Source organism: Sorex araneus, chromosome 4 (genome assembly GCF_027595985.1).
Source record: "Sorex araneus isolate mSorAra2 chromosome 4, mSorAra2.pri, whole genome shotgun sequence".
Lineage (NCBI taxonomy): Eukaryota > Metazoa > Chordata > Mammalia > Eulipotyphla > Soricidae > Sorex > Sorex araneus.
This window is the reverse complement of record NC_073305.1, coordinates 209,530,874-209,557,919: the sequence shown is the minus strand read 5'-3', so window position 1 is coordinate 209,557,919 and position 27,046 is coordinate 209,530,874. Positions and strand designations below refer to the sequence as shown.

At 43.8% G+C, this 27,046-nt stretch overlaps 1 protein-coding gene across 1 annotated transcript in view; it reads left to right on the top strand.

The window, feature by feature from the left end:
- Positions 1–26,726, top strand: part of ZP2 (zona pellucida glycoprotein 2) — a 35,175-nt gene extending 8,449 nt beyond the window's left edge. The window contains exons 3-18 of the mRNA XM_055136794.1: positions 11,997–12,080; positions 12,708–12,799; positions 14,653–14,787; positions 15,512–15,553; positions 15,711–15,872; positions 17,670–17,766; positions 18,360–18,541; positions 19,141–19,267; positions 20,803–20,990; positions 21,069–21,160; positions 21,255–21,379; positions 21,723–21,912; positions 23,654–23,789; positions 23,874–23,970; positions 24,732–24,842; positions 26,581–26,726. Of these exons, the coding sequence (XP_054992769.1) occupies positions 11,997–12,080; positions 12,708–12,799; positions 14,653–14,787; positions 15,512–15,553; positions 15,711–15,872; positions 17,670–17,766; positions 18,360–18,541; positions 19,141–19,267; positions 20,803–20,990; positions 21,069–21,160; positions 21,255–21,379; positions 21,723–21,912; positions 23,654–23,789; positions 23,874–23,970; positions 24,732–24,842; positions 26,581–26,726 (2,006 nt within the window). The remainder of the gene's footprint in view (positions 1–11,996; positions 12,081–12,707; positions 12,800–14,652; positions 14,788–15,511; positions 15,554–15,710; positions 15,873–17,669; positions 17,767–18,359; positions 18,542–19,140; positions 19,268–20,802; positions 20,991–21,068; positions 21,161–21,254; positions 21,380–21,722; positions 21,913–23,653; positions 23,790–23,873; positions 23,971–24,731; positions 24,843–26,580) is intronic.
- The last annotated feature ends 320 nt before the right edge of the window (positions 26,727–27,046 follow it).

Here is a 27,046-nt window from a genome sequence, read left to right as displayed (position 1 = left end):
AAGTCCGACCCGTTAAAGTCCAGGGAAAATTCTGCCTAAAATTCTATCGCTACAATCTTTTACCCTTTAACAAAAAACTTAGTACTATTGTTTGGAGTTTTCCCCCCACGTTAAGCCCTGCCAAAAAGGAACATTTACACGTTGCTGACAATCAAGAGATATTAGGTTGTGCGGCTGCTATCGCATTTCGGATTCGGATTTCTATATGAAGTCCAAGGAAGATTCTTTTGGTAATTGCATCACTCGCCGGCAGCGCCTGGGCCAGAAGCTCCCAGCACACAGTTTGGAGGCATTTTGGGGGCGCCGCTCGTGTCCAAAGTGGTTCAGTTGCCTCCGGGGTCGATCTCGCATGGGGCCGCAAAGGAGCGTCCCCACATGGCTCTGTGCTTAAATGTCGGCCGGCACAGGGCGGATCCGGGGGTCCCGCCCATCGGCTATCCCGGGCTTCCTGTAGAGTCTAAAAACCGGCTATAGCCTCGCTGCGTTCAAACAGAAAGAGTTGAGAGAGAAAAGAGCATACCCTGCCGGCAGCGCCTGGGCCAGAAGCTCCCAGCACACAGTTTGGAGGCATTTTGGGGGCGCCACTCGTGTCCAAAGTGGTTCAGTTGCCTCCGGGGTCGATCTCACGCGGGGCCGGAAAGGCCCCATATGGTCCCCTGAGCACCGCCAGGAGTAATTCCTGAGTGCATGAGCCAGGAGTAACCCCTGTGCATCGCCAGGTGTGACCCAAAAATCAAAAAAAAAAAAAAATCATCCTGTCTGAGCAGTCGCAAGAAGGTGTTCTTTATAAAGAATAAGGACAGGGAGCTAAACTTTTAGGAAGAGTGAGTATCAAGGCGGTTGATTGATCAATTAGCCCAGGGGCTGCCCCCCTGAGGCACACTTCCTCTGTGACTGCAAATAGAGATTTCAGATTAAGATTCCTGCCCTGATCCAGGAGGAGAAAAGGTTGGTAGTCTGAATATTCTCAACTATCCCAAACCAAATACGTTTTCTGGTTTCTAGTGTTGAATTCAACTCCTCATTTCCGTGGGCTCATGTGGGACCTTACACAGCAGGCCCAGACACACACTTCCTTCTCTCTGTCCTGTAGACACTCATCAGTCACACAGTTTCTGAAGCCACCTCTGCCTACCCTGCATTGGTACTTCCTCTTTTCAAGAGCTCATTTTATTTTATTTTATTTTATTTTTTATATATTTTTTGCTTTTTGGGGGGTCACACCCAGCAATGCACAGGGGTTACTCCTGGCTCTGCACTCAGGAATTACCCCAGGTGGTGCTCAGGGGACCATATGGGATGCTGGGAATCGAACTCGGGTTGGTCACGTGCAAGGCAAACGCCCTACCTGCTGTGCTATCGCTCCAGTCCAAAGTTATGAAAAGACATATTATTTATCTTTAAGAGGGGGGCTTCTATTGATTTTCCAACATGCTGGCTGATGTTCAACATCCTGACTCACCAGACCCCCAGGTGAGGGGTAGTGTCTCTGCAGCATTTTCACGTTGGGAGTCTCAGGTAGGATGAATTTTAGAGAAGAACAAAACGAAGTCCTTGAAGTACGCCCTACCTGCTGTGCTATAAAATATAATAGAAAATAAAATAAAATATAATCTTTTCATGAAAATATATGAAAAGAATATCTGACCCCGTGCCCAGTTGTCTGGAGTTGCTTATTTACCTTCGCAGGAGGTTGGAGTTGTAAATAGGGGGCCATCATTTCAGTGCTTCCACATTCAGGAAAAAAACTTCTTTTGTACTATTCCCCCACTCCCACCCAATGAGGAACTTTTGGGAGAGCACACCTCTGCCAATAAAAAGTGACTTTATGCCACACAGATAATTACTTTACTCCACACACGGTGGTTGCTTCTTTGTATTATATCGTTTGAATTTATAGAAGTTCCTTGGGAAGACCCTACTTCTGGCTAGAGAAGAAATCCCCATACTTGGTGGGGAATGGGAGTGATGAAGATGATGACAAAACCCTCTGCGTGGTATAAAAGCGGAAGGAGTGAATTATAGAGACAAGCTGTGAAAAATGTAACAGCAGTTACTCGAATAATTGGAGACAACCCTCAGGGAATGGGCTGACTCCCACTGAGGTTACTCTAATCAAGATTTAAATTTTATGAGGAAAAGGGTTTTTTTTTTCTCTTTTTGGGTCACACCCAATGATGCACAGGGGTTACTACTGGCTCATGCACTCAGGAACTACTCCTGGCATGCTGGGGGACCATATGGGATGCTGGGAATAGAACCTGGGTTGGCCACGTGCAAGGCACATGCCCTACCCGCTGTGCTGTTGCTCCAGCCCCTATTAGGAAAAGTTTTGATTGGCTATCTAGCTTTACTCACATACTCCTTGACCAAGGTATAGTAGAGGAAGCTTGACTGAAAATCTCGCCAGTATTATACCAAATGGGAAAGTGACTTCCCTTTGATGCTTTTACCAAAATAAAAGGATAGGAGTCCAGCCAGAAAAAAAAAAACACATACTGTGGTATATTTAAGTTGCCTTAAGAGGGCTGAGGTCTTGTGCATTGCCTGAGAAGTCACATGGTCTCCCAGAAGAAAGCAAACCCCTTGGAGAGACAGAGAGGCTGTCTGAATTTGCACAAAGGGCTTCTTTTGAGACTTCAAAGCTTCGCGGTTGCTCAATAAATGCTCCCATTGGAGGGTATCTACAGTTTCAGAATTTAAGACGGGGTTCATTTTGAAATAGGAATTCGAAATAGTCAGGGACAACTATTGCCACAATCATGTTGGTAAAACAAACCACCCAATTAAGTGGCGTAAAACAAGAAGTCTTGGGCTGCGAGTATTCCCAGTACCACATGCCCACCCAAACACATGTTGGTCCCCAAGCACTGCTGAGGTAGCTCTGGGGGTGTCCCGACACCTCTAGACCCAAGTACTGAACCATCAGGCTCTCAATGCAGAGCTGAACGTCTCTGAAAATGGCCCCAGGAGCACCACTGTGGTGCTTCTATTTAAAAAAAAAAAAAGAAGAAGAAGAAGAAAAAGCCCTGATTGAACTCACACGCTCACATGATTTCAGTCAACCGATCTCATTGACGTCAACTGTCTCCAGTTGACGTTGGCTGGGCTCACTCATTCATCAGTAGGCAGGGGGTCATCTGGAAAGCAGTTGCTCTAGGAACGTCTTGGTCTATCTGCTCCTTGTGATCCTCATAACCAGCAGATGTGTCTGGGCTTGTTCTCAGAGTGGATGTGGAGCATCCTTACAACCTAGCCTCAGGAATGGCGCGTTGTCATTTCCACCATACCTACTGGCCAGAGCAAGTTACCAGACTAGTCACGATGGAGGAGCAAGGGAGCAGGAAGGAGAAACACACTGAATGCAAAGCACACATTTCAAAAAATGGGAGGATGGGAAGGGGTGGAAGACTGGGCCTTTTACAATCAATTGAACATATTTCTGAGAACTTCAGTGTTCAACAGATTTTAATTCTACTAGATTGCCAAGGAAACCTTTTTCTCTATTTCTGTGGCAATTATTGCCTTAGCTACTAGCTTTGAAGTAATCTGTACTCATATTTGTATGTAATGGGCTTTTATTAGAACATCTTAACTTTCTATCATCAATTTATTTGTATATTTGCTAGTCAATGAAGCCTTTTTTTTTTCTTTTTGGGTCACACTCAGTGATGCTCAAGGGTTACTCCTGGCTCTGCACTCAGGAATTACTCCTGGCAGTGCTCGGGGGAGCATATGGGATGCTGGGAATCGAACCCGGGTCGGCCGTGTGCAAGGCAAATGCTCTACCCACTGTGCTATTACTTCAGCCCCTCAATGAAGCCTTTTATGCCGATCTCCTAGGATGTTTTGAATCTACTCCTCTTAGGTGGTTCTTTGAATATAAATCTTTCTAAAGAGCCAAGGAAGAAAATGACACCAACATTGTAGAGTTACATTGTTAAAATAACCGTCATATGATGTTCAAAAAACATTCACATTGACAGTCTCTTTTCCAGATTAAATTTATAGTTGATATTTAAAAGCTATTTTAAGCTGCATTAGCATAACTGGTAGTTTTTATGTTTCTTATTTGTCATATTCCACTAAAGTCGAATACCACCTTGTGTTTTTAAAATTAACTGAACCACAAGGAGCTTTAAAGCCAGCCCCTCTTGTCCTCCCCCCACACACCATGCACACATCGGACATGGAAAGGCAGAGAAGGGAGAAAGGGAGAGAAATGGAAGGAGGGAGAGATTCATAACGCATTGGAGAGAACGTAGGAATAGACATTAGGAGCCCTAGCTTTTCACTGGAGCTCTCCTACTAACTTGCGATATGACCCTGAGCAAGTCACAGAACCTTTAGACTTAATTACTTCAATTTACAATGTGGACTTGGACTTTGGAAGCCTCATGAAAGAATTCCATTCATTCGGGCATGATACCACAACATTAACTTAAACTCACGGATTTTCATGTTAGGGCTCCTCTAGATCCCTTAGATACAAATCAGATTTACCATTACTGCTGTTCTTGTTTTAAAATTATTTTCATTGGTTATTTTATGACCAAAGACAATTTTAATCAATATCAAAGTATAAAATAAATTTACAGGGGCTGGAGCGACAGCACAGGGGGTAGGGCGTTGGCCTTGCACACGGCCGACCCAGGTTTGATCCCCAGCCATCCCATATAGTCCCCTGAGCACCACCAGGTGTAATTCCTGAGTGCAGAGCCAGGAGTGACCCCTGTGCATCGCCAGGTGTGACCCAAAAAGGAAAAATAAAATAAATACAATAAAATAAATTTACAAAAAATCAGTCTCTCTCTCTCTCCCTCCCTCTTTCCCTCTCTCATTTCTATCTTATTACAAGGAAGACTAATATCCAGAAACAAAGGCCAGAAACCTTGAAGTGCCCAGCATAGCCCGACTGCAGTGAACTGCCTCAAAGCCTGCACTGCCTCTCTGGGTAATGTGCCTGTGCTCGAGCCCCTTCTCTGGCGTACACGTCCAGACTTTTAAAGCAGATGCACATTTATGTAACCATGCATGAAAACTTATATGCATAGGTAGCACTGTAGCACTGTCCTCCCATTGTTGATTGAGTTGCTCACGTGGGCACCAGTAACATCTCCATTATGAGACTTGTTGTTACTGTTTTTGGCATATTAAATACGCCATGGGTAGCCGTGGGCGTGTGGGTGGGAGACTCTTGGTAGCTTGCCGGGTTCTCTGAGAGGGACGGAGGAATCGAACCCTGGTTGGCCGAGTACAAGGCAAACGCCCTACCCACTGTGCACAACTATTACTTTCATTTATCTTTTAAGTAAAATATAAAAACTAATTACATAGCTCCCAAGCGTGCAATTTTACGGTCAAAGCTCTTTTTAAAAAAAAAGAATTAAGAGCTCTCCCAGTAGTGCTCAGGGCCAATAAGATAATCCACTGCTAGGTCCCGGCAATGCAGCACAGCTTGAGGCTATCAGTGCCGGAGGTCACTCTGATGACCCAGGGATGCCCGGGTCCTCTAGGGCTATTCCAGGCACTGCTCAGGGGTCCTGCAGTGCCAGGGGTCAAGCCTGGGGCCTTGTATATGCGACAGTCCTGACCCCTGAAATATTTCCCTTGTCTCTACTGTTAACATCTGTAACACTGACACTGATAAATTCAGTTGAATCTACATATACAGTTGAATAGTTTTCCATGATTTTCTTTCCAATTCCCGACGAAGACATTTAGGTTGTCATTTAGATGGTCATCAGTACATAGTTTTGGGGCCACACCTGGTGGTGTTCAGGGCTTACCCCTGGCTCTATGCTCAGGGATCACCCCTGGCAGGGTTCTGGGAACCCTATGTCGTGCTGGGGATCAAACCCAAGTTAGCTGTGTGAAAAGTAAGTGCTCTGCTTGTTGTATTACCTCTCTGACCCTTTCATTAATAGTTTTATAATTGTCGTGAACATTGAGCCAAAAGACTTGAAGATTAATAATCATGAACTGGAGAGGGAGAGATAATACAAACGTTAAGACATTTGCCTTGCTGGGGCTGGAGCAATAGCACAGTGGGTAGGGCATTTGCCTGGCACGCGGCCGACCCGGGTTCGATTCCCAGCATCCCATATGGTCCCCTGAGCATCGCCAGGAGTAATTCCTGAGTGCAGAGCCAGGAGTAACCCCTCTGCATTGCCAGGTATGATCCAAAGAGAAAAAAAAATGACATTTGCCTTGCAATGCAAATGACTCCAGTCATTGGAACAATACATATATTCCCCGAGCATTGCCTGAGGTCACTCCTGAACACTGAGTCAGCCCTTGAGCTACACTGGATGTGACCCAACCGCCACCACCCACCCCTCCTCACCCCAAGAATTACAAACTGTTGCTTAGGAGAAGAGCATCTCAGGTAGATGACAACATTGCACTCTTGCTTTGTTCCATCCTAAAACTTCCTTCAAGAACTGCCTGGTGGTTAGCTGGTGAAATTGAACCTTGTGCCAGTCATTCAGTGTTAGGGTATTAGCAGGGCCACATTAGCCTGTGGTTCTATTACCAAATTTACATAATCTCTTACTCCCAAATGTGGGAAAATGATACTTTTGAAAGCCATCTCTCCATATAGTCAGTTAAATAGTAAGGACTTATTCACTGTCACTGTCACTGTCATCCTATTGCTCATCGATTTGCTAGAGTGGGCACCAGTAATGTCTCAGTGCGAGACTTATTGTTACTGTTTTTGGCATATCCAATATGCCACGAGTAGCTTGGCAGGCTCTGCTGTGCGGGTGTGATACTCTCGGTAGCTCGCCGGGCTCTCTGAGAGGGGCGGAAGAATCGAACATGGGTCGGCCGCATGAAAGGCGAATGCCCTACCGCTGTGCTATCTCTCCAGCCCTTATTATCGATAATTGTTTTTTTGTTTTTTTTTTTGCTTTTTGGGTCACACCCAGCGATGCTCAGGGGTTACTTCTGGCGGTGTTTGGGGAGACCACATGGGATACCCGGGACTGAACTCGTGCCAGCCCCGTACAAGGCAAATGCCCTACCCACTGCAGTATTGATCTGGCCCATAATAAAATTTCAACCTTTCCTCCCTAGTGAAATGGAACCTTTCATCATGGAACAGCATTTCTTCCACATTTTCAAAGCTAACTGCACTGAACACATGTGTGTCTTCATGCAGCAACGTAGGATTGATCCCTATTGTAGGATTCCTGTTGATTCCTATTGGTCTAAGAGTATAGTGACGGCTCCGAACACAACATGTGTCAGGCAGGGCAAATGAAATTAAACTCTGGTACACGTGATACCATCATCAGCTCCACAAGTGCTCCTCTCTTGCTCCCGCTGAAGACTTTAGTGCTTTCTCTCATTCCACTGATCTGCTGAGGGTGGGCAGAGACTTGGTGTGTGGGGGAGGGGACAACACTGAAGAGACCTGGGGAGGTAGAGTCACACATCAGCTTATTAGCTTTCTCACTCGCTTCTTAATAAGTCTGAGTCTGGATCCAATATTTCTTCTTTCAAAGCACGTTTTCTCAAAGAGTGGCCATCTGGCCCCCTCTGGACCTTTAGGATATTCCAAGAGGGTCACAGGGTTTTAAAAGGTCACGTAGATGCTGACTGGAGAGACAGCTGACTGGAGAGACAGTACATTTGGGTAGGGCACTTGCCTTGCACAAGGCTGACCCGGGTTCAATCCCTGGAATCCTATGTGGTTTCTGAGCACCGCCAGGAGTGATGCCTGAATGCAAAGCTAGGGGTAACCCCTGAGCATTGCTGGGTATATGAAAAAAAGCAAAAACATGGAAAATCATATAAATGAAGGGGACATGGCACAAGACTAAGAGGCCAATGAGTAGGATGGGGCAGGGTGTAGGGCCTAGGGGGGGTATCATAAAAATAAAACAAAGTTGGAAGGGGGTATGATCATAAAAATGTTGAGAAACACTGCTCTAAAATCTTTTTGTCATTGTCTTCACCATTGTCATAACAAGTGACCTTCACATTTGTAATAAAGGGCATTTTGGGGGAAATATTTTTTAGAAAAGGGAACTGTTGCAATGCTCAAAAACCAAATTCCTCTACTATGTCTATTCTCCAAAACTTGCTTATTAGGGGACTTTACTCCCTCTTCCAATTCTCCTAGGATGTAATCCACAAGAAAGAAGTTAATTTCTATCAACCTCCCAATCCCTTGCCTCTACCTATTTTCCAAATGTTCCTGATCAAATATTCACCTGCAGTGCTAGTTAAGCATTTATTGCTCCAGGCTCCTCTCTGGAGAGCCTGAAACAACAGCTTTCAAATGAGACTCAGGTATTTGTAATAGGAATGAGAGTTCCATGTGATCCTTCTCATAAAAGAAGCTAGGGAAACACTAATTTGATCTTAAATGGTGTCTCAAAACCCTGTAACCAGACGTGGGTACGACTTCTCAAGTAATACCACTAAAACAACATATAAATCAAGAATAACAAATGCTACCCTATTGCTTGCATAGAATTTGAGCATTATGGGACCCCTGGTGGAGTACAGGCAGCTGAAATCCAGGGATCTCAAAAAACAATGAGGTGCTGAACAGATATGTTGATTATCTCTCAGAAAATTTGAGTTCTCAACCTGGGCCTCTCGGAGAGCCCGGCAAGCTACTGAGAGTATCGAGCCCTCATGGCAGAGCCTGGCAAGCTACCCATGGCATATTGGATATGCCAAAAACAGTAACAGTAAGTTTCACAATGAGAGACGTTACTGGTGCCTGCTCGAACAAATTGAAGAGCAATGGGATGACAGTGACAGTGACAGTGAACCTGGACCTAACACTGAATTGTCAAAGCTTGAGCAAATTTCTTTCTCAGTTTCTTCATATATAAGATCCCAATGTAACATGTGAGATTCTTGTTAATTCACAACTCCTTGTGACCCAGAATTTCCACTTCCAAAAGTTTATGTACACGATGAAATGCTCAAGAATATCCACTATATTATCATTTATATTGATGAATACTCGTAAACCATGTTAATATACATCACCAGGGAATAGTTAACAAGCACCAATTTATGAAAGTTTAAATATGGGAAGAAATTTTTATATTATGGAACATATCCATGAAATGTAAAGTAGTCAGAGCTGTTTATGAGACATGGTTTAAACTTCAGCCTCATTTTTCTAAAAAAAAACCTATATGGTATTTGTATAAAACATTTATAAAGTTACCTAACTAAAATTAAGCATGGATGAGTTTTTCTCCCTTTCTTTGCAACCTTTTAACTTATTTTTAAACATTATTTCCAAATGACTTAAGGGAAAATATAGGTTATCTTTGGGGGGGGGGGGTGTTTGGGAGGTCACATCTGGCTGTGCTCAGGGCTTACTCCTAGCAGTGCTCAAGCATTGTGGGGATTGAGCCAAGGTTGGCCATGTGCAAAGAAGCACACCCTATCCGTCATACTATCTCTGCAGTTTTTTTAAGAAAAGAAAGTACTTTCTATGCATTGTCAGGAATTAGGAGATGCTCAGAGCCAGGATATGAGTAGGGACTCTCAGAGGAAAGATGAGTGCTACAAGTAAGAAATGTTGGGACTGGAGCGATAGCACAGCAGGTAGGCTATTTGCCTTGCATGCGGCCAACCCAGGTTCGAATCCCAGCATCCCATCTGGTCCCCTGAGCACCACCAAGGGTAATTCCTGAGTGCAGAGCCAGGAGTAACCCCTGTGCGTCTCGGGGTGTGACCCAAAAAGAAAAAAAAAACAAGTAAGAAATATTCTCTCTTCAATAAAACCCACCACCTTCTTGCACTCTACAACTGTAGCACTGTAGCACTGTCGTCCCGTTGTTCATTGATTTGCTGGAGCGGGCACCAGTAACGTGTCCATTGTGAGACTTGTTTTACTGCTTTTGGCATATCAAATATGCCACGGGTAGCTTGCCAGGCTCTGCCGCGAGGGCAGGATACTCTCGGTAGCTTGCCGGGCTCTCCCAGAGGGACGGAGGAATCGAACCCAGGTCAGCCGCATGCAAGGCAAATGCCCTACCTGCTGTACTATCGTGCAACAGGGTTATAGATATTTTGTCCAAAATATCTTAATTTTCCAAAATATTACATATAAAAATAGCAAAAAAAAATTAACACTATTGTAACCATGTTACCTTAACTACATAACTAACTATAAAACTATGTTTAATTTAAAAAAAAATCAATTCATTCACCTGGAGGAAATTTCAGGGAACTCTGGTTTTTCCATTTACCCATAAAACAGCTGATTTTAATACCCCCAGGGCTAGTGTCAGGAGGGGCAGGACTCTGCTCCTTCCAGACCTTCTAGGATACCTCTCTCTTTCCAGCTGGGAAAGCTGGAGAAGACGCAGGTGTCTTTAATCCACAGTGCAAAGTTAGGGCCTGCTTCCTGTTATAAAAACACGGAACAGCATGCCCCCAGGCTGGCTGGTTTGCTGATACTTTTGGCCATGGCATATGGACAGAGAGATTTGCGGGGGTGCCCCAGCTCATTCAGAGCAATTTGGAGGTGAGTAATTCTGGGGCCTGATGTAGGAGATGCAATGGTCGTGAGAGATTAAGTTTGTGCTTTTTTCTTTTTTAAACACTTTCTTATCTCTTTCCATAAACCCACAGGTCACTTTCTCTCCTCTTCATCCTTGTTACTTCAGTGAGAGCTTCGAATAATTCTGACTTAAGTATGCTTTTTTGGGGGAGAGGGGGGAGGGAAGGATTATGCCTTTTAGAGAAAACAGCTTGCAGCCATGATACCTAGTTAATCAGAAAACACAAATATGAGTCGAACGATCTCTTCTTGCCCCTTTTCTTCCATTGATCAAATCACTACACATTGCCATTGCTTACCTATGGCGTACTCTATAAATAAGTTTACAAAAGTACCCGCACAGTTATTTCCCTTTCTTCACTGCTTAAGGCACCCCTTAACTTTTTACCTCAACCTCAAGCCCTCTTCTCTATGAGGAGCTATTTTCAAACACCAACTCAAGCTTAAGAATCAGTACAGGGGCTGGAGCGATAGCACAGCAGGTAGGGTGTTTGCCTTGCACTTGGCCGGCCCGGATTCGATTCCCAGCATCTCATATGGTCCCCCAGCACCGCCAGGAGTAATTCTTGAGTGCATGAGCCAGGAGTAACTCCTGTGCATTGCTGAGTGTGACCCAAAAAGGAAAGAGAATCAGTACAACAGACAAAACTAGAGTTGTTCCTCTTGAACAAGTTGTTCCTCTCCTTGACATTTTCATTTACCAAGTGTAGCCCCTGAGCAAAACAAGGAGTGTCCCCACCCTCAAATAAGAAAACAAACACCTCACTTTTCAGTTTTATTTATCTAGGGTTTGGGAACCACACCTGGCCATGTTTCGAGCTTACTCCCGGCTCTGTGCTCAGGGGACCATTTGTGGTAAATTGGTAAATGGAAGCAATCTGGGTCAGCTGTGTTTAAGGCAAGCCCCTAATCCCTGTGCTATCTGGTCTCTGTTCTTTAGACATACCATCCCTACCTCCATCAGCTTCACTGCCAGAATTCCAGCCTGGTTCCCTGTATGTGTGTTAATAAAACCCAAGTTTATCTAGGGAGAGTTTCAGAAAGCTCCAAGCAGTTAAGTGAGGGGCCAGAGTACAGCAGGTAGGGTGTTTGCCTTGCATGTGGCCGACCTGGGTTCGATCCCCGGCACATCCCATGTGGCCCCCAAGCACCTCCAGGAGTAATTCCTGAGTGCAGAGCCAGGAGGAACCCCTGAGCATTGCTGGGTGTGACCCAAAAAGCAAAACAAAAACAAAACAAGAAAAATAGCACTCAAATATCTTCCTTACAATTATTTTTATCTTAGACAATAGCTGTCTAACAAGTTGTATACTCCCTGACAGAAGGAAACAAACCCTTCCACTTGGTATCTTCCTTAATACTTGTTGGGGAGGAGAGGTACCTCCATAGACTTAGGTAGAAATCATGTTTTCCTATAACTCGGGTCTCACCTGCTTCCTTTGCTCTTCAGAGACCTTCAGTTGCATGGATGATGGAGTATTGCTGGTGTTCACACGCCCTGTAGACCCTGAGACACAGGATGTGATTATGTTCGGTAGGTAATTGTTCTGCCTCGTCTTGGTCTTAGCAGAGAGTCTTTGGCTCGAAGCCAGCCCCATTTTATTGGTGAGCACAGTACGGAGACTCTGGAGAACAGCCATACAAGTCCCCCAATGATAGAAAAGTCTGGTTTGCATGACACCTCCAAGAGTGGAAGACCTTGTCTGTTCTTGGAGATAGCTTGAGAATTCCCTGGAAGGTCTTTAGCTTCAAATTCTAGCCACTCTCAACGTTCTGATTAGGTTACCAAGGTAGTAGAAATTGAAATGCCATCAAAACAGATTGGAAGTCGGTTATGTTTTTGGCTGATACTGAAATGTGCAGGCTGGAGTGATAGCACAGCAGTACGGCATTCACCTTTCACGTGGCCGACCCATGTTCGATTCCTCCGCCCCTCTCGGAGAGCCCACCAAGCTACTGAGAGCATCGCGCCCGCACAGCAGAGCCTGGCAAGCTACCTGTGGCGTATTGGATATACCAAAAACAGTAACAAGACTCACAATAAGAGACATTACTGGTGCCCGCTCAAATGAATCGATGAGCAACGGGATGACAGTGACAGTGACTGAAATGTGCTTCTTGGCCACCACCCTATCTAAACTGCTCTGGCTTCTGTATGTAGGTGTTGGTGCTGAATGGTTGGATTGCGATTACATCTTGACTCCTGATAAAACCATGTTGGTGGCCCCATTTCAGACCTGTGCCAGGAAAGTGGTAAGTAGTCTCTTGAGAAGTCATTTGAGAAGTTACTAGTAACAGTATCCTGGTTAAGGTGATAGGCGTTGAAATAGAGCGGTGGTACCTAGTTAGGTTTTGTTTTTACTATTGGCATCTTGGAGATTGCTATTGGCATCTTGCAGCTCCAAGCCTAGGATGCTGCTTCATAATCTACATTGTACAATGTGTCACCCCTACGAAGTTATTACACCTGAAATATTAATCTAGATGTGAATCTTAGACCTGAGGCTGGCATAGAAGAGTTGGCGTGGAAGCACTGGGCTTGAGTCCTGGTTCTGCCACATGACCTTGGGCAAGCTCACCTTTCCTTGCTTCTGTTTATCCTTTAGGAAAAAAGGAATCATTATTCTCTCAAGGTATTTTTAATCCGATGAGATAGTCAGATAAATTTAGTACGGCACCTAGACCTCCCCTCTCCCCTCCCCCCCTGCTCAAACACAGGTTATTTTTATCTGTATCTTTCATGTAAAATGGAGGATGGGGGTGGGATTTTTTTGGTGCTAACAATAGAGAAGTTCTCTGCTGTGAGGACCAGTGTTGGGTAGCAAGAGCAGCAGAGAAATGGGGCTGTTTATTGCCAAGCAACAGGAGTGCCCAATCAGGCCGCAACCTGGCTAAGCAGAAATTCCTCAAGCTGCAATGTGCAACGAATCACTTGGGAAACTTGGACAGTACAAATGTGTATCATTTAGTGGAAAACTGCATGCTCACAGGGTGCTTCATCTGATTCGGAAGCAAGGAGCTTAGTTTAAACTTTGTCAATACTCAAAGCTTGGACATCTTGATCTACAGAGGTTTCTCTGATTGCCCTATTAATAAGCTTATGCCCTTTGTGAAGAAATCTAGTAATGTTGACATCCTGAAACAAGCCTCCCTAATATTGAAGGGGCTTAGAATTTCAGATCTCCAGGGCCTGAACAGCAAAGAGGGTGCTTGCCCTTGCAAACCGCCAACCTAGCCAGGCTCGAACCCCAGGGCCCCATATGGTCTTCCAAGCCTGCCAGGAATCAATCCCCAAGCAGAGTCAGAAGTAAGCCCTGAGCATCACCAGTGTGGCCCCCAAACAAAAAATTGCTTACCTCTAGATCAGAATCTATAAACCAAGCACATGGGTATCGTCTATGGTGTATGCTGTGGGGTCCTTGAGCTAAGAATAACTTTGTAAGATCTTGTCAGTTAATGTGGCCTACAAAGTAAAAAATGACCTTTACTGAGTAGAATAAAATTGGAACCGAACTCTAAATGAAGGCGGTGACTCTGCCCTCCACTCAGCACAATAACTGCTAATAGATGTGCTCAAGAAGCACTTGAATGACTTAGAGATGCCAACCCAACTAGGAACATGGTATTTAAAACAGGGAAGACATAAGAAAAAGAGCAAAAGTTGAACCCCAACCCTTGATACTCAAAGGAACTGAGTATCAAATTAATTTCCTATTAATACATGAGTCTGGGGGTAGTTGAATGGTTGGTGTTATCTCCTGAGAGGCAGAGTACCTTTCCAGAACCCATGGTATTGGTTAATTCAAGGGATTTGTAACTCAAGGGACTTAAGTCAGAAAACACTAGTTTGTTGTTGTTTTTTGTTTGGTTTTTGCTTTTTTGCTTTTTGGCAACACCCAGCAGTGCTGCTTTTGGATCTGCACTCAAGGATCATTCCTGTCGGCTCTTGAAGGACCATATTGTGATGCCAGGGATCAAACCTGGGTTGGCTTTGTGCCAGTCAAGAGCCCTACCCACTGTACTCTCTCTATGGCATCTCACGAGATTCAGGAATTCCCTTTCCCTCTAAAGTACATTTTACTGTACTAATTATGCCTTTTTCACAGTCTAACCTGTACATGATGACCGTTTTCATAAATACTTCCAAAGAAAAGATCTCTACACACATCAGTTGTCCTGACATTCCTTCTGAAGGCATTAAGCTCTTAGGATCTACAATCTGCATGAAGGATTTTATGTCTGTGAGTAGAACTGGCTAATTGATTTTCCTAGGACTAGGGCAGGGGAAATGTAGACCACAAGAGGCCTTAGGAATTTCAATCCAGTATTCACTAATTTGCTGCGTGGCTTTCAACTGAATTCTTAACCATGTGGGAACTTTGTAAGTCTGAAGTTTAGGGACAATACACATAACTTATTGGGTGACTAAGAATTCTAACAACCTATACAGTGTCAGTATATTAATACATGACAATGGAAAATATTTGATAGCTGCAGCCACGTTAATCATTTGACAATCTAAATGCCTATTATGTGCCTGGCCCTCTGCCAGATGCGAGGGCCTTTAGAGTAAATGAGACCAGTCATATAATGTTTTATAATCTAACATGCCTGATTAATAGTGGACAACAAAAATCATCCTTTTATAACAGTGTTGAAACTTGTAGCCATCCATAACTTTCTACAGACTGAGTGAACATTCTTATGCATTTAAGAACATCTCAACTTAACAGCCAGAAGGGAACTTAGATCTTCCAATTGCCATTGGAATCAGAAGTAGAATTCATGGCTGATCCTGTGATTATCCTGCTCCATTCCACACTAGGCCCTTAGGGTAAGACTGCCATGGCAGTTCTGCCATGCCATGTAGAGCATCCCTGGGTGTTCTACACATGCTGCCAGGGAGTTTAGTTTTAGACACTTTCTCCTCCAAAGTCTCACATGTTTTTTTTTCCTCCCTTACAGTTCTCCTTTGAAACTTATCCTCAACTGGCTGATGAACACTTGGTATGAAAGTAATTTTTCAAGTTATTGATCTCCACAACCTTTAATTCTGACTTAGAAGTTGGCATGATTTTAATCCTTATAAAATCAAGACTATTCAACAATAGTCTTGTTCTGAAGATGAGCAGTATTCCTTGAGATAAAACTTTTTGATTTTTAGGAAGAGTCTGAGGAGACGGGATGGAGCATTGTGGTTGATGAAGCAGGAACCCAAAGCCTGGACTTACACGAGGCTACAAAAGAAGGATATAAACTCCTGGTTGAAAGCAAAAGGATAACAATCTATGTGCCATTCAATGCCACTGGAGTGATCCACAGCATGGTAGGTTTGATACCGTGAGAGACACCAGGCTCAGATAATTTGTTTTTCTTTCAGTTTTTATTTGGGCACAGGACTTACGATACTGTTAAGAGAAGTGCTCCAGGTATGTAAGGTTCCAGCAGAGTGCCAGCACCCCTGCATCAATGCCTCCACATCCATTCCCTACCCCCACCAGCACCCCTCATCCACCCAGTCTAGAGGCAAACTAGGTTCTGTGGCCTGCGCTCAGGGATTAACCACTGGCCACTTAAAATTCTTTGTTTCTTTATATTCCACGCAAGAGAAACCAGTGTGCAATTTTCCCTCTGACTTCACTCAGCATGAATAGTCTAATGTCATCAATATAACTGTGAATTGCAGAATTTCATTTTTTATTGCTGAGCAGCATTCCATTGTGCATGTGGACCAGTTTCTCCATCCACTCATCTGTTCTTGGGCACTTGGCTTATTACCTGGTCTTGGCTATTAGGATTAGCACATGCGTGCAGAAGGCTGGAGAGATAGGGGTTAAGGCACTTGCCTTGCAGGTGCGTCCCCCCACCTGCAAACCACAACCCACCATTCAATGATCCCAAACAGTCCATGAGTTCTCCTGAAACTGAGTCAGAAGTAGCCCAAGCACCCATAGGTGTGGCCCGAACCCCTCCCCCTGAATGAGCAAAGACATGCAAATACAATTTCAAAATATTGGGAGGGCACTATTCAAATAACTAAGAAATTGAATCGCTGGGTCATAGAGATGCTCAATTCTTAAGTGTTTAAGAAGTCTCTATCTGCTTTCCATGAAGCTATGCTAGGTGGCATTTCCACCAACAATGAATGAGTTTCTTTTACCCTCACCGCTCAACCATCCCTAGTTTCTGCTCTTTTTGGTAGATGCTAATATCACTGTGAGGTGATTTGCATTTTGATTTGCATTTCCCTGATACATGAAAATCAATATTCTAAATTCCAGCATGATTTCAACTATGTCTTCAAAATAATTTGAAACTAAATCTCATTCAACAGGAATATCCATGTCTGTTTGCCCATCGTTGCACAAGTACTAAAGAATTTAAAACCAGTAATGGCCCTTCCACCTATTCTCTTCCCCACAGACCCATAACTCCCTATATAAGTTTTATTAAGGCATTCTGTTTGTCACTGCCGTTCTACTGTCTTACAGAAAGGACTGGCGTTTGGGTTGCTAACCAGCAAGACGGCGGGAGTAAATGAGTTAATGAAGCACTATGATTCCAGGACTTGGTTTAAGTGTTCAAGTATCAGCCACTTAGGAACATCGCTGTTGCATAAATAGACCAGAATATGAAATGTTCTTTCTGAATAGTGATAACATTAAGATAGTCACAAAATAAGAGAAGCTTTGTTCAGATCTCCCTATAAGTGATTAGTTATTAACAGCTGCGAATATTGAACTAGTCAGATCTGTAGAGTTTTCCTAAGCAGCTGATTGCCAAAGTGCAATCTTGACACAAAATTCTAAATTCTTTTTAGATCAAAAGATACCCAATGTTGGGGCTGGAGCAATAGCTCAGCAGGTAGGGCGTTTGCCTTGCACGCGACCGACCTGGATTCAATTCCCAGCATCCCATATGGTCCCCTGAGCACCGCCAGGGGTAATTCCTGAGTGCAGAGCCAGGAATAATCCCTGTGCATCACTGGGTGTGACCCCCCCCCAAAAAAAAGCAAAAGAACCCAATGCTTGAGTGTATCCTTGTACTGACTCTTCTAGTGTTGATTAGAAATTCAAGTAAACCAATGTCATGAAATTTCTCTTCCCCACCTTACTACACATAGCAAGGCCACAGTCATCTCTACACACTGCCCCTGCAGCTTGTTTTTGTAAATCCAGGGCAGAAGATGACCTTCTCATCACAAATGATGTGCGTAACAGGTAAGGTCCTATCTTAGTGACAATTTCAGTTGTGGGAGACAGTGTTCTTTTTTTAATCACTGAGATACAGTTACAAAACTTTCATAATCGAGTTTCAGTCATACAATGATGGAACACCCATCCCTCCACCAGTGCACATTCCCCACCCCCAATGTCCCACTTTCCCCTCCCCTTTCCAGCCCTCCCCCTGCCTCTATGGCAGATCATTTCCCCCATACTCTACTTTTGGGCATTATGGTTTGCAATACAGATACTGAGGCTATCATGTTTGGTTCTTTATCTACTTTCAGCACACATCTCTCATCCAGAACTATCCCTCCAACCATCATTGACTTGGTGATCCCTTCTTTATTCCAGCTGCCTTCTTCCCCAGCTCATGAGGCAGGCTGCCAACCATGGAGCAGTATTCCTGGCCCTTGTCTCTACTGTCCTTGGGTGTCCATCTCATTGTGTTATTTTATATTCCACAAATGAGTGCAGCCATTTTGTCTGTCCGTGTCTTCCTGACTCATTGCACTTAGCATGATAATCATGGGAGACGCTGTTCTAGGAGCTTCAAGGTCAATCCTGGGTGATCTGTTTATTCCTTCTAGATCTTGTGACCTGTAATGCTACACACATGACTCTTGCCATACCAGAGTTTCCTGGCAAATTAAAGTCTTTGCAATTCAACAAGAACAACATTTCTGTGAGTCAGTTGCACAACCACGGGATCGGTATCGAAGAAAATAATGGCTTACGGTTACATTTCAGCAAAACTCTTCTCAGAATGAAGGTATGTCCCATTCTCTACTGAGCATTCTGGAAGTTGCAAGCTTTACAGGATCACTTTGTACTGATTTCCAAGTCACTAAAATCTGCTCTCAAACCCCAAACTGTCATCTTTGCCACATAATTTTTTTCTCAGCTCACTCATTTAAGTTTTTACTGATGAACAGGAAGCTTGATTCAAATAAGAGTCTCAAAAGGTCCAACTCAGTTTTAACTGATATAATTGGCAGGGAATAAATAATCTTAGGGTGTGTGTGTTCTGCAAAAAAATAAAAGATACATTGCAAATTTTATATAATCCTTTTTATTCAGACTTGTCTTGCCAGGAGACTAGGCTCTTAGGAATCAAATTTGTTTAATTTAAGCTTTCGTGCCTGGTACAAAAAGCATGCAACACTTTAGGGTATGCATTTAAAGCAAAATCTTTTCCTGCCTCTGGAAAATAACTGATCTGGAGACAGGCCAGTGTGTCTGTCTGTTTTAAAGGGAAACCCAATCTGAGGGGTGCCCTGCAGGTAGCCAGTGTATTTCCTTTTTGCCTCCCTATGCGTGCTTTGAACCCGAACAGGCTGAGACTGCTAATTTACATTATTTTCGTTTCAGTTTTCTGAAAAATGCCTTTCCTACCAGTTTTACTTATCTATACTCAAACTGAACTTTTCATTCCAACGGAAGACAGTATCCATGGTGATTTATCCTGAGTGTCTTTGTGAGTCACCAATTTCTATAGGTAAGTTTCTGATTTGTTGTTGGTTCTGTATTCTTTATTTCTCCCTTTGCTCTTGAGCATGTGGGAGTTCAAACTCCAAAACTAAAGACTGGCCAAACCAGAAAAGTCATTCTAGAGGCTGGATCGATAGCACAGCCGGTGGGGCATTTGCCTTGCACACAGCCAACCTGGGTTTGATTCCCACCATCCCATATGGGCCCCCAAGCACCGCCAGGAGTAATTCCTGAGTGCAGAGCCAGGAGTAACCCCTGTGCATCGCTGAGCGTGACCCAAAAGGCAGAAATGTCATTCTAGCTTCTCTCACTGTTTCATGGTAGCTCTGGTCTCTAACATAAAATATCAGTCAGCTGGGTCAGAGATAATACGGTGAGTATGGTGCTTGTATAGTGCATGTGGCTGACCTGGATTCAATCCCTGGCACCCTATATGGTCCCTGGGGGCCGCCAGAAGTGATTTATGAGCACAGAGACAAGCGTAAACCCTGAGCACCAAACACGCATGGGTGTGTGCATGTGTTTGCTGGGACCAGGGATAATATAGCAGTTAGGGTATATGCTTAACATGTACCTAACCTGGGTTTGATTCCTGGTACCATGTGGTACCCAAGCCCTGTTGGTTGTGGCCCCACTGTCTTCAGCATCACAGGGCCCAAGCAGTATCCCACTCCTGGGCTCTTATGCTGAATCTATAGCCCAGTTGACTAGTCACTGGTGAGGCTTCTTAATCTTCTGGGCACTGCTTGGGAGGCCCACCCTCCCCACCCTCACCCCCCAAAAGAAAAAATTTATTCATTTCTAATTAGAATTATATAAATTTAAACTTTCTGCAAATTCTAGCAATGTCGTCAAAAGGAATATGGCTTTAATATTTTGTATAGTTTAGATAACATGATTAGAATTGTGTGAAAGTTTATGACAGTACAAAGTTACTGTACCCCACGACCCCCAAAGTACCCAGTACTGGGTATTTGTGTTGGAGGGAAGGTTATACACAGCTATGCCTGGCTTACTCTTGACTCTCAGGGTTGTACTCAAGGATCACTTCTGGTGGTGCTCTGGAACTACATGGGATGCTGGGGATTGAACCCAAATCGGCTGCATGCAAGGCAGGCTCCCTGCCTGCTATTCTATTTTTCTGGCCCTGTTCTGGGTATTTAGGTGTCTCTGTCCTCTAATCCATATTACTTTGGTCAAGCAAAAATATTTAAAAATAAAATCCTGCCTTCACTCCCCTTCCCCCAGTCTCTCAGGATTTGAGGACACAAGGCACTCCATTTTCAATCAGGAGGCACTGACCTATAACTCACTTTAGCCCCTGATCAAGGTTTTTCCTGTATCTTACCACACCTCGTACTTTCCCTTTCATCCTCTCCCTCTTCCTTCTCCTGTCCCTGTTGTAAATAAAACTTGGTAATCAAGGTGATTACTCAATTTTTGATGCCTCCCATTGAAAATCTAAAGTTATTCCTCATCACACTTCATGGCAGGCGAATGACAAATTTCATGTGGTAGACTCACTACTTTGAACTTATCTAGTTACAGGTGAGCTGTGTACGCAAGATGGGTTCATAAACGTTGAGGTTTATAGCTATCAAACGAGACCAGCTCTCAACTTGAGTACCCTCAGAGTGGGAGACTCCTCCTGCCAGCCTGCTTTCAAGACTCCAGTTCAGGGACTGGTACAGTTTCACATACCCCTGAATGGATGTGGAACAACCTACAAGGTATGTTGCTATCAGACAAGAGGTTAGACTTTATCTTTGGAAGTAACTGGTTAACCATATTCTCTAATATGTCTTAAGTTCCAAGATGACAAAGTCCTCTATGAAAATGAAATACACGCTCTCTGGACAGATGTTCCTCCAAGCACAATTTCCAGAGACAGTGAATTCAGGTATAAATCAATGACTTCTTGACATTTAATTTCTAGATCAAATTCTTCAGCCTTCTAACCTAAAATTCTCTATACCACCCTTTCAACTCCCCAGAATGACAGTAAGGTGTTATTACGTCAGGGATACCATGCTAATAAAGACCAATATCGGAAGTCTTCCTCCTCCACTGGCTTCTTCGAAACCAGGTCCACTTGCCTTGATCTTGCAAACCTACCCAGGTGAGAGCAAACCTATCCAGGTGAGACCTTAGAACCAATGAAAACGAAATATTTTAGGAACTCTCTCCTAAAGTGAGATTTCCAATGCTCAAAGGACCTTCGGGGGCTGGAGCAATAGCACAGCGGGTAGGGCGTTTGCCTTGCACGCGGTCGACTCGGGTTCAATTCCCAGCATCCCATAGGGTCCCCTGAGCACCGCCAGGAGTGATTCCTGAGTTCAGAGCCAGGAGTAACCCCTGTGCATCGCCAGGTGTGACCCAAAAAGCCAAAAAAATGAGCTTCTTGGTGCTGTGGGTGTAGCAGCAACGCTTAAAGCACGGAAGAAACTTCCATTCCATTTCAGATGACTCGTACCGTCAACCTTATGGGGACAAGGAGTACCCTGTGGTGAAATACCTCCGCCAACCAATCTACCTGGAAGTGAAAATCTTAAATCGGACTGATCCCAACATCAAGTTGGTCTTAGATGACTGCTGGGCGACACCCACCTCAGACCCGGCCTCTCTCCCGCAGTGGAATATTGTCGTGAATGGGTAGGTAATCTCCACACATCCCCCGTCGCCTGGTTAATTTAATCCATCATAAATTTCTGGGGGAAGAGAAATAATCCTGAACTTTCGGAGAGCTTTAGATCAAACTTGTGTTTTTTTTTTTAAATTTGTGTTTCTTATATACCAGTCTTTAATTAGATGACTCATGTTTTTCCATTAACTTTGTATCAAAAAAAAATGTGGGAGGTTGGGGCTGGAGCGATAGCACAGCAGGTAGGGCGTTTGCCTTGCACGCAGCTGACCCAGGTTTGGTTCCCAGCATCCCACATGGTTTCCTGAGCACCGCAGGGGTAATTCCTGAGTGCAGAGCCAGGAGTAACCCCTGTGCATTGCTGGGTGTGACCCAACAAACAAAAAATAAAATAAAATAAAACTAAAAAACATGGGAGGGGAGTGGATCTTTCCAAGAGATTTGGGCTTTAACACATTTATTTGGAGAGAACATGGGTTGCTCCCCTGATCCTATCCAGTTACTGAACACCTATTGTGTGCTGGGCTTGATGCTATATGCTCATTTGCTACTTGAATCTCATGCCTCTGTGAGGGAGGTTCTGGACACCTTATTACTGAAAGTCAACCACGCCTGCTGCTTACATATCTAGCCCAAAGTAATAAGTGAGTGGATTTTACTGTCCATCTGACTCCAGACCTGAATTCCGTAATGCTGAGACTGACTACAACACATGTGCATTGACATTTGTTCTCTTAATTCTTCCAGCAACGTATCTGCAGGAGTCTGCACCGGGTACCTTATCTCTTTTGAAGCTGTTGTAATCTCCTAATCTTTTCTTTTTTCTTTTTTTTTTTGGGGGGGGGGAGGGGGGTCATACCCAGCGATGCAGAGGGGTTATTCCTGGTTCATGCACTTAGAAATTACTGCTGGCGGTGCTCGGGGGACCATATGGAATGCTGGAAATCGAACCCGGGTCAGCTGCGTGTAAGGCAAATGCCCTACCCACTGTGCTGTTGCTCCAGCCCCTCTCCTAATCTTCTGACCTCCACATATATGCCTGCCCCAGGATCATGTGAATGCACTGGCCACATCGCTCATTTCTTGACACCATTAAAGCTTTTATCATGTCCTTTGCCCATGAAACTTACCCTGACCACCTCATTGCCCATTCTAACTTTTTTTTAGTGTTTTCTTCCCAACATACTATCACATACATTTCTATAGCTATCACTCCATACCAGCATGCAAAACTTAAAATGAGTTTGCTACTTTTATTCCCACTAATGTACTAACTTCCGTGGATATAATTCAGTACAACTCAAGCCACTGTCATTTTGAAAAACTACACATAAGCTTGTGGCTCCTGAGTTTTGTGGTCAAACATATTAATATTTGCGTTAAATAAGTACTTATGTTAACTATGAACAATAACTGCTAGCTATAGTTACAGTAAAGTGTACTTGCTGTATTTATTTACTGTCTGTCTTATTTACTGTATTTAATATCTTTTTGTATGGTTATAGTTAATTTATGGTTAATTATTGTTAAATACTGTTTAAGCATGCATGCAGAACAAAAATATAATGAGCACGTCCAAGTTCATGAGTAATTATTGGATAGGCTAAGTCAAAAAGGTACCTTAAGTTAAAGGTAGATAAAGATAGATAGGTAAACAGGTAGAACAGTAGTATTGAAGGTGTTTACAAATGACTAAACTAAAACAAACATTAGTGAGTGGGTTCATGTCCCTTCCTGGTGTCTTCCTCCTAGATGTGACTATAACCTGGACAGCCACAAAACCACCTTCCATTCAGTTGGCTCATCTGTGACCTACCCTAATCACTATCAGAGGTTTGATGTGAAGACCTTTGCCTTTGTGTCACAAGCCCAAGTGTTCTCTAACCTGGTAAGCGATTAACAAGTCCAATGGGCTGGGTTAAGTAATAGTGCATTGAGTGCAATGCTTCCACTTAACTCTTCCTGTCTCCAGGTCTACTTCCACTGCAGCTCCCTAATCTGCAATCAACTTTCTCCTGACTCCCCACTCTGTTCTGTGACTTGCAATGTGCCAGACAGGAAGAAGCGAGGTAAAAAAAATCTCTCATACCTGGTGCTATGACTTGCCCAAAGCAAATCTCATCCTTTCAGAATTTAAGTCTTCAAATGACTCATTCTTCACCTCAACCCAAGGAACCTTCGTCCAGTCTGCCTTGCCAATGACTCTGGAGTTATTAGATTCCTGTTCTGTGGACTAATCGATTTTTGCACATAAGCCTACAGCCTGGTCTTCTAAAGACTGGACATAAGTTCCTCTTCCTGAGTCTCAGTAGAATCAAACTTCACCCTTTGAGTTAATTTCCCTCCTTCTCTCCTTCCAACTTTCTGAGAGCAATGGTGGTAATGCTTTAAAGAAAGAGGAAAGAGCTTCATAAAGTAAGACAAAAAAAAAAAAAAACAGCATGCCCGAAATAGCACACAGATGACTCCACAGACTCTGCCTTGTTGTGTAGTTAAGGGATTGTTCTGCATGGGGAGTGAGGTATACGACCTCTACTGAAAAGACAGAAAAAAAGGGGCTGAAGCAAGAGCACCTTGGGTAGGGCGTTTGCCTTGCACTCGGCCAACCTGAGTTCAATTCCCAGCATCCCATATGGTCCCCCGAGCACTGCCAGGAGTAATTCCTTTGTGCATGAGCCAGGAGTAACCCCTGTGCATTGCCGGGTGTCATCCAAAACAAACAACAAACAACAAAAAGAAAAGACAGAAAAAAATACATAAACCAGGAACTGAATGGAGATCTGCCCAAGTATCCCATGTATACATCTTCTACCACTACTTACTATTCCAGAAATTGGACACAAACCCAGCCTGTCTCCAACCACAGAGGTCACTGAAGAGAAAGTGATAACAAGTCTTCCAGGACCCATCCTCCTGTTGTCAGATGACTCTTCATTCAAAGGTATACATTTTAATTCACAAATATGAATTTTAATCCACAAGCACTTCTTGGATTTTAATTCTTGTCAGATTTTAATTCTGTGAACATATGCTGGTAATAGAGAAAAAATCTGTCCCTGAGAATAGTTAAATCTCCTGCATATGCTTCAAAAAATCCTTTTAAAAAAACCCTGAGATTTACAGTACTACTAATGAATCCCTTTTTAACACAAGCAGGATCATAAATTCTACCTACTTTTTTTTTCTACCTACTTTTCTATAACTTGATGCTTCTCACTTTTTACCTGTACAAACCTTCCTCACTAACAGAACTATGGAATTTCTTTTTAATTATTTTTATTTTATTATTTAAAAAAATTTTATTATTGAATCACCTTGAGGTACAGTTACAAACTTATGAGCTTTCGTGTTTACATTTTGTTTGCATCCCTCCATCAGTGCCCATTCTCCTCCACCAATGTTCCAGGTATCCCCCACGCCCCACCCCACCTCTGTGGCAGGGCATTCCCTTTTGTTCTCTCTCTCCTTATGGGTGTTGTGGTTTGAAACAGAGGCAATGAGTGGCCCTCGTGTTTGGTCTATAGTCTATTTTCAGCACGCATCTCCTATCCCGTGCGGGTCCTCAAACCACACTTTACTTGGTGTTCCCTTCTCTATCAGAGCTGCCCCTTCCTCCAGCGTGTGAGGCCAGCTTCCAAGTCTTGGAGCCAACCTCCTGGTACTTATCTCTACTGTTCTTGGGTGTTAGTCTCCTACAGAACTATAGAATTTCATCCATGCTGTTTAGTTAGTCCTCTTTCATGGATATTAGGTTATTTCTGATCTTGTCATCAATGCTGCATTGGAGTGCTTTTACTATTCTTAGTTACTATATAAGAAATTCTGGATGCTCCTAAAAGTAGGACTAACAGGTCACAAAGCACATGCCTTGCTGTTAAGCTTAGCTGACATTTAGTGTGTCTCTGTTAATGCTTCATATCCTCATTTCTGATCTTAATTTTAGGCTCAGAATTTGAATTTGGGTAAATTCCAAGTTTGCGAAAGAGTCACTAAATTCAGGATATCTAATTAGATCTGTTAGTGCCAGGATAATGGATTATACAACATGCAGAAACTCCCAAGATCCTTCCCTGGTGTCAGCGCACTGACTTTTTTTTTGGGGGGGGTGGTGGTGTGTTACAATACACAGGGTTTACTCCTGGTCTGCACTCAGGAATCACTCCTGGCAGTGCTCAGGGATCATATGGTATGCCTGGAACAAACCCAGATCAGCTGTGTGCAAGGCAAGTCCCTTCCCCCCTGTACTATCACACTCAGGCTCTCAGCCCACTGACTTTTAATAACAGTTTAGAGAGAATTCGACAGACTGTATGTTTTGCATGTGGGAGGTCAAAGTTCTAGCCTGCCATGTCATGCTATCCTATCCTGAGAACTTTCAGGAGAGACCCCAAGAACAGAGCAGAAGTAGCCCTAAGTACTGCCAGATGTGCCGCAAAAACACCTCCCCCCCCTCAAATATTAGTGGAAATGAAGGCAACGTAGGACTAGGAGCATGAATGCATCAGGGAGAGGAGGAGGGTGACCAAGTTCAGACTGTAAGAATGAGCCGCCCTGTTGCTTCCTGAATGAGTCCTCTGAGACTTAATTTCACTTCTTTCTCCGGAGAGTCTTAATAGGTAAGACTTTGGCTTCTAACTTACATATGATCTTAAGACCTCCATGTCTTGCTTCCTTTCCAGAGCCCGTGGGCTCCAGAGGGCACGGAACGGCTGGCTACGTGGCTTTCAACGCCGTGGCTGCTGTGGTTACCTTGGCAGGCATCCTCGCAACCCTCGGCCTCATCAGATACCTACGCAAGAAAAGGACCGTGATGTTAAATCACTGATCGGATTTCTAAATAAATGGATTGAGACTGTGCGAGTCAGCTGCTGCTTTTAGAATTAAGTGGCTTTAAGGATTTGTTAGCGAATCTTGCAGGCATTTGTTCGTGGATACGGTACCTAACCACAATCCTGGGCAGGCTTTGGTGTGCGGGGGTGGGGGGGCTGTCAATAAGAAAATGTCTCTCTGACCCCCGCCTCTATAACCGGCAGTGCCAGAATTAACTAGCAGGAGAACTTAGCTACAGATGTATACCATTGAAAGATGGGTCCTGGGAGACTTACTTACTCTTCAGTGACTTCTGTGGTTGGAGAGAGGTTGGGA